Source organism: Medicago truncatula, chromosome 7 (genome assembly GCF_003473485.1).
Source record: "Medicago truncatula cultivar Jemalong A17 chromosome 7, MtrunA17r5.0-ANR, whole genome shotgun sequence".
Classification (NCBI taxonomy): Eukaryota; Viridiplantae; Streptophyta; class Magnoliopsida; order Fabales; family Fabaceae; genus Medicago; species Medicago truncatula.
In genome coordinates, this window is record NC_053048.1 from 30670529 (window position 1) to 30678709 (window position 8181).

General features: G+C 31.3%; 1 protein-coding gene across 1 annotated transcript; it reads left to right on the forward strand.

The window, feature by feature from the left end:
• The first annotated feature begins 861 nt into the window (after positions 1 to 861).
• LOC25498646 (phosphatidylinositol:ceramide inositolphosphotransferase 2) lies at positions 862 to 5634 on the forward strand. Its single transcript, XM_013593579.3, has 12 exons — positions 862 to 1350; positions 1707 to 1796; positions 2746 to 2832; positions 2925 to 2993; positions 3090 to 3170; positions 3496 to 3567; positions 3699 to 3759; positions 3844 to 3946; positions 4035 to 4130; positions 4436 to 4482; positions 4577 to 4701; positions 5242 to 5634. Exons 1-12 carry the CDS (start codon positions 1213 to 1215, stop codon positions 5320 to 5322), a joined length of 1050 nt encoding a protein of 349 aa, XP_013449033.1. The 5' UTR covers positions 862 to 1212; the 3' UTR covers positions 5323 to 5634.
• The last annotated feature ends 2547 nt before the right edge of the window (positions 5635 to 8181 follow it).

Sequence of the window (8181 nt, forward strand, 5' to 3'; positions counted from 1 at the left end):
GTGTAAAAATATTAATAACAACGTCGACAAATCAAAACAACCTATATATACGAGGAAAACTAAGTGTATATATAAAAAAGTTGAAATATTTATGAGGACTTCAAACATATTTAACCATTCATTTAAATATCAACACAAGTATATATATATATATATATATATATATATATATATATATATATATATATATATATATATTATAAAGTAAATTAGATCATGAATTTGCGGGTGCAATATAATTTGTCAAGTAATATAGCGGTTAGAGAAAATCACATTGAAGATGAATTAGCGGGGTGTCCAAAGTTCGAACCGCGATCCCTACATATAATACATATTATCCTTTATCAAGTGAGTTAAGCTAATGAGAACAATTTATGACTAAATTTAGTAGTGTACTCCATAAAAACTAAGTTTAATATACTTTTTATCCATTATTATTTTAATTCTGGGATTCATATGGTTTCACTAAAAAACAAAAAATACATGTGACCTTTGTTTTTGCCATTTATTTAGATGAAAAAGACTAACTAACTTAACACAACTTAATCAAATAAAAGAACCAATTTAAACTTCTTTTTCTTAGGAGATCAATATGAACTTTGAAATTAAGATATAAAACCAAAAAGTATTTTAACAAATTTTTTTTTTATTTGTTTTATAAATACTTATATATCTTTTTGTCCACCCCCTCAACCCACCTTCCCTTCTTTTTCGTTTTCCTATTCAAAAAATCACAATCACATAGTAACAAAATTTAAAAAACAAACTCAATTTAATATTTTCTTTTTCTCAATAAATAAATAAATATATATAAAAAAAGCAAGTTGGTAACTAAGATTGTATATATAGTGTTTGTTTATTCATTCTCCTCCTCTTCTCAACTGTCTTCTCCGTGTTCAACTCGCGTGCCATTCCAGTCAGACCAAGAAGAAGGAAAATCCAGAGAGAGAAAAAACCCAGAAACAAAAAAAAATCAATTACCGTTTTTCCACCATTTCTTTTTTTCTTCTTTCTGGGTTTCACTTTTTCTCCTCAGATCCTCTTCCATTCTTCACAAAATTCATTTTTTTCTTCCTGGGTGTGTGTTTTTCTCATAAAATATTCAGTTTTTAATAGTTGGAAAGTGAAAAAATTATTGATTCTTATCTGGGTTGGTTTTTGATGCCCCAATGATGTTGACATTAACATTAAGAGTGTTTTTTTGAAAGTATTATGGAAACTGGTCGTTACATGGTTTCTTCAACAACATCATTATCAACAACAACATCTTCTTCTTCATCATCATCATCATCAACAATCTATAATTACAAGAAAAACATGTCACTTTACATTGGTCGTGAGGCTTCCAAGGTTCTTGTCCTTTTCTCTTTCTCTTTCCTTTTCTTTTTTTACAATAAATTTGGCTTTTTTTTTTCTTCCTTTTCATCTTTGGTATGTTTTAATTTTTTTTGTGTTAACCTTCTGGCTATACAACACATACACTCCTCCGATTAGCGTGTCGGGTGTCGGATATGTGTCCGACACGACACCGAAACATATAATTATTACATTTTCTCAAATTGTTAACTGTGTGTCGGGTGTCGGTGTCCGTATCCGTATCCGTGCTACATAGCGGTCTGGTTACCAGACAAATGGTAATCCGGCTTATAATTGTTTCATTCGATATAATTTAATTTTAATTTGTGTTTGAATGTTATGATTTGCAGCTATGGAAGAGAGTTTGTGCAGAAACAACCACAGAAATCAACCTTCTTGTGGAGAATTGGAAGTATCTTCTTGCTGGTTTAGTTTTTCAGGTTTGTATTTTTATATATTTTTTGCCTCTTTATAATTTTCAGAATTTTTTCATCAATTGTTTAATTTAATGTAATTTAATTGCACTTTGTTTTTTAGTTTTTGTTTTTGATTGTCCTTCTGTGAAAAAGAATGGAGATGTTCTTTTGTTTTCATTTTTATGTGTTTTGATATTAAAAGTAGTTATTAAAGTAGTTTTCACATTTGGTTGTGAGAACGTTACTTGAACGTTACAAAAAGTTTTTCATTTTCTCTCATGTTGAGTTGGCAACTTTTGAGATTTCTTACTTTCTATATCAGGAACAAAGTTTTTTAATTTTTTTTGTCTATAATGCTAATAGTACTAATCTTTTAGTATGTGTTATTCTGCAACTGTGATGATTTTCATTTGCATTTTATTATGCATACTTAAAATTAGTACATTTATTGTGGTTTGAATTAAATGATGATTTCTTATATCATCAAATAAGTAACTGAATTCACACATTTATTATAAGCTTAATTACAAATTTATCAACTCTATATATACAGCTGAATCTATTTGTTTCTCATAATTTATGTTATTGAAAACCTTTAATTATACTATTCAGTTATGAAGTACGACACCGACACCGACATTGACACATCGACACGGATAGTAATTTGAGAAAATGACATAATTCAGTGTAATCATAGGTGTTGTGTCGGTGTCGGATACCGATGCGTGTCCGACACCGGGATACACCTACACCTAATCCGTGGAGTGTCCGTGCTTCATAGCTATTAAGTGTTTCAGAAAAGGATAAGAAATAAGATTTGGCAATTTTTTGATACATATTTTTTGCAGCTTGTGTATGTATAATACTAGTACATTATTATGATTATACTGTTTAAGTTGACATAGTTTTTGTTGTTCATGTATCAATCATCAATGAAATCTACTAAATCAATATTGAAACTGTTTGCATACAGTATATTCATGGTTTGGCTGCACGAGGAGTTCATTATTTACATAGGCCTGGCCCTACATTACAGGATCTTGGATTCATGCTTCTTCCGGTTAGTTATTTTCACCTCTTTCTCTATTCAAAAAAATGTCTTTCATAAGATTGTCTTTTGATTTTTGATTTTGATGTTTGTGGCTTTTACAGGAGCTTGGCCAAGAAAGAGCTTACATTAGTGAATCTTTGTTTACAGTTATCTTTTTATCATTTTTCCTTGTAAGAATTCTCAACTTTCACTCATTTGCTTCTATAAAGTTTCATAGTTTTATTGAAGTTTTAATGATTTATGATTTGAAATTTGTGCTTTTGCAGTGGACTTTTCATCCTTTCATATTCAAGACCAAAAAGATCTACACAGTTCTAATATGGTGCAGGGTTCTAGCTTTCTTAGTTGTAAGTTTTCATAAAAACTATCTAAATTAAATTTGCGATGTTTAGCGTTAAAAATTTAATTACCCTTTGTTGTCAACAAGGGTAATGTTAATTATTAAAGTGACAATGTCATGAATTTTACAGTAACATAAGTGAGCTGATATAAATGATCTGGGAAGTGACTCCTGTATCGATCATAGAATCGCAATTCACTTTTTTCATTTAGTGTAGTGAGCAGAGTCAATTCATGGCCATGTAATATTTCGGGTCGATTTAATAACCTATTGGATATGTATGCAATATGTGTTGCTTCTAAAAATTCTGGCTCCTCTGTTGTAAACTGCAGGCTTCTCAAGCTCTTCGAATAGTGACATTTTATTCAACGCAGCTTCCCGGTCCAAACTACCATTGCCGCGAGGTATTATTACCTTCTTTTTTGTCACTTGCAGTTTAAATGTTGATTTTCTTTGAGGGATAAATGACATTTCTGCATAGATTTTTCTCATTTAAAGATTTTTTTAACTTAACAAGACTTGTTGTATTATGCAGGGATCTCCGCTTGCGACACTGCCTCATCCGAAAAGTGTGGCTGAAGTCCTCTTGATTAATTGTTAGTATTCTTTTGTTTCAGAGTTGTCTTAGCTTCAATGCCACTGTTGTTGTTTTGGTGCTCATTTGGTTTTTCCCCATGCAGTTCCTCACGGCGTGATATATGGATGTGGCGATTTGATATTTTCATCACACATGATTTTTACTCTAGTCTTTGTTAACACATACCAGAGATATGGCACAAAGAGGTGAATTTTGCTCCTAAGTTTTTTTTATACGAGTTTTGCATCGTTTGTTCTTCATTGTCTTACTGTGAATATTTTTGAACTGCCGCAGGTGCATAAAGCAGCTAGGATGGGCTCTTACTGTCATTCAGAGTTTTCTGATAGTAGCATCTCGCAAACATTACACAGTTGACGTAGTTGTTGCTTGGTAAGAAGAATTTTCTCACTTGTTATGGTAAAATTGGAGCAAATCATCAATTTTGCAGAGATCGGTTTCTAAATTAGTGAAATTTCAAAGTGATCAATGAAATTGTGAATCATCAATCATAGTCCCCTCCAAGACAATTTTAGAGACTAAATTGACCGACACAAAAGATTTAACGTGATTGAGGATTTTCAATTTGAAGTTCACTTTAGACTTCCATTAATTTCACAAACCAAATTACCTGAAAAAAGTTGTGGTCCATGTCCTTTTTAATTTTTGTTTTTAACACAACATTTGGATCCTTGCAGGTATACTGTTAACTTGGTGGTATTTTTTGTTGAGAAGAAATTACAAGGTTTGTATTGTACATAAAGACATATTTATTATACTATGGTTCTGTCATATAGTATTTGCAATTGTGTGCTAACCTAGTTATTCTACAACAACAGAAATGCCAGACAGGACAGCTGCAACACTGTTGATACCATTAAGCACCAAAGACAACAAAGATGGCAGAAACAAAGAAGAGAACCACAAGCTGTTAAATGGCAATACCGTTGATCCTTCAGATTGGGTATAATAATCAATCTCTACTTGTCTATTTTTGTCTTTTTTCTTTTTGAGTAAATATGTTTTAGTCCCGTAAAAACGCACTTTAGTCCCTTAAAAAAATATCAATTTTATGAGTGTTTCTTTCCGTGTCAAAACACCTATAGACGTGCGTCTGCTAGAAGTAAGGATTAGTAGCTTCTCTAATTCATGGCTAAATTAAACATCGCGGTTTTGCTTTTGTCGTGGTTTCCAAAACGTGGATCTAAACACACTATTAGTCCTTCTATCGAAATAAATATTTCTTTGGTAAACTTTCGGCAAAACCATCGAAAGACCTAAATATTGACTTAGTAGTCTCTTGCTGCATTAAGACAAGCATAAAACCTTTAAAATTACAGTGTTAAATTTGAAAAAAAATGACTAAATCCACTGAAATTGTTTAAATTGTATTTTTTTTTTTATAAATCCACACCTTTACAATTCAATTACTCATTTCTTTTTGCTAAAGTCATGTCACTGTCTTATGATATGGACCTAACATTGTTATTGTCACTTTGTTCAGAGACAGAGAACTCAAGCAAATGGAAAGATTCTGGAAGATGGCCATGCACACCATGCTGACTCTGCTAAGAATGGTGCATAGAAAAAAGAGCTTTTTCTACAAATTGGATTGGATCTTCTGCTGCAACATTGTGTCCTTGAGAAGCTGCAACCTTCAATTAGTTGAATTTTTTAACTTGGAAATATTAGTAGCCTGATTGATCTATTTAAGCACATTGTAACTGGGTTGTGTGCTTCTTCTTTTAACAATATTGTAGCTTTGGTTGGTCCATTGTCATTGTTTCATTGTTTAGCTTCAGCAGGTGCTGTAGAAAATTTTCCAATTCATATTGCATCAAAAGTTTCAATGTGTATAGTCTTTTTGGTTACTATTTTTTTGGTGTTTTTATCTCTATTATCCTTGTTCCATGTTGAGGAAATTCTCAGTAAAATATGATAAGCCTTTTTTTTTTTATGGTAAAATCAAATCACTTTCAAAATGAAAATATAAATACTTTATGGATCCCACCACCTCTAATTTTTCTTGAAGGGAAAGGGTAAAATAGTTGATATTTCTCTTGAAATAACTTTGGCAGCCTTAACTATTTTTTGGTGTAAATTGGGTATCCTCTGTGTGCAATTGCAGAGACTAATCCCTCAAGTATTGTCGAACCTAAATGGGCGGCAAACTCTCCCTAAAAGTTTTAATGCTCTTGCAAGCTCAAGACTGGATTCGAACCCAGGACCTTAGTTAAGTAGACATGTTCCCTCTGTAAACGCTCTTGAATACAACCTTATTTATTTTTTTTGACAACCTTCAATTTAATTTTAATAATTGGATATTTCTGCCGGAGCAATGATCATTTGGATAAGTCAATAATTGATTAAGTGGATAAGCCAAAACTTGAGTTTTTTTTTTTTGAAGAATGGCCAAAAATTAGAGTTAAAATGCTCTTTATTAGCAAAAAAAAAACAAATTATGAATTAAGAGAAATGCTTGCAACACATTGATTTTACCCAATAAAAGAGTAAGTGCTAGACAAAGTGCTTAAAAGAGAGTGTTGCTAGTATTAATCAACAGTGAATTATTGGTAAGCAAGTCAATAGTGAATTTGAGAGAAAAACTATTACTCTTCTTACACTGGTTGTTGAGAGTGAAAAGGACATTCTCAGTAATGAGAAGCTTCTTAATGTGTAAGGACTAGCTTATTTATGAACCATGCCTTAATACTCATTGTTGGAAGGTACATTGCCTAAAATGATGAATTTGGCTTTTATCATAAGCTAAAGAAACTCGCATAATTTCTTGAATTGAAATGGTAATCAGTGACGCCAACAAGCACATGCTTAAGGACAAATAATAATAACAATGGTTTGAATTGTCCCAATCTTTGTGCCTCAAATAATATTCCATATTTTGAAGTTCAAAATTTCTCCAAGGTTTCCGTTTTTAAGACAGACCAGTCACATGCATCTTGTACTACTTTTCACATGGACCATAGACTTATTGTGACCTGTATATTTCCTCATATTAAACACCTGGTCTAATCATATAGGGTGTATTTATTATGGGGTACAATATATTAACCATGAATTGGTTGGTGTTTTGAGAATGAGAAATGTTAACCGGTTCCTCCTAGAGTATTTGTTAAACATCTTAAATAATACTACTTCTGATTATATTTATAAGAGAAATTTGCGTCAATAAAAAGTTAATGCATCTGACTAAATTCCTTAATCAGATATATCAATTTTTGTTGATCCAAATTTTTCTTATAATTAAAACCGGAAGTAGTATGTTTTTATAAAAACTTGTGTATTCGATGCGGTAAATATATCATTGTTGACTTGAACATGAAATGAATAATTATTTATTTTCTTACTATATTTAAATTTTTGAATGTTTTTAATTTAAAATTCTTAAAATGTGTTCTCAAGACCTTCATTAACGATATTTATTTTAAGCTTGTGTCCAATTAAAGTGTACAACCTCATAATTATAGCTATTTTTTCACCTATAAGGCGTGCGGTATTTGTTGCATAATTAATTAAAGCCTATAATGGTGTCACTATTATTGGTTCATATTTGCACAATTGATAGGGAAAATAGATCCCAGCTATTTATGGGGTGCTTTAATCAATTCAATTTGAATCTTATAGTCAAATTCAAATTTTAAATAGATTAGACACTAATATTAGTGGACTTTCTTTTTAGTTGTTCTCTCTTCTCTCACGGACACTCATATAGGTAAAAGAACATAAAAACAACAAAGTCAAATTGAATTGCTCACTAGATACAAAACATGGGCAGACAAATATTTTACTTTATAGATTTTCTTAAGAAAAATATCTAACTATCACTCCATCCGTTTTAAAATGAGTGTCGTTTTAGGAAAAAAAAAATTGTTTTAAAATAAATGTCGTTTTCAGTTTCCAATGCAATAATAACTTTTTCTTTTCAATGTACCCTTCAATTAATACTATGTTACACTACTTCCGAAGGATTATTTTTTCTTTAATAAAAAACAAAACAATAGTTGATTAGGATAATTTGGTAAAATTGCTATGACATTTGACTACTTTATTCCATTCTTTAATGTGGGTACAATTGGGTAAAGCGACACTCATTTTAAAACGGAGGGAGTATATCTTAAGGGTTCATAGAAAATTTCCCTTATGATTTGATAAAGGAGATATGTGTGTTATTTCACTTTGAAAATTGTGACTAGCCTAGGAAATCATCAGTTGCCCTTGACAACAATTTTGGAACTCAAATCTATTCCAATGGAGGTCTCTCCAACTCATATTTCTTAGTATGTGTTTGTTAGCACGTTTAGTTGGACGTGGCCGCACGTTAGGCAGAAGGTTGAATGTATAGCTTCTTGAAATAGTGGTGAAAATAGCCTCAGGATGCGATAATTGCATATTGGACGTACAACCAAACATGTGCTTAGACAATGTT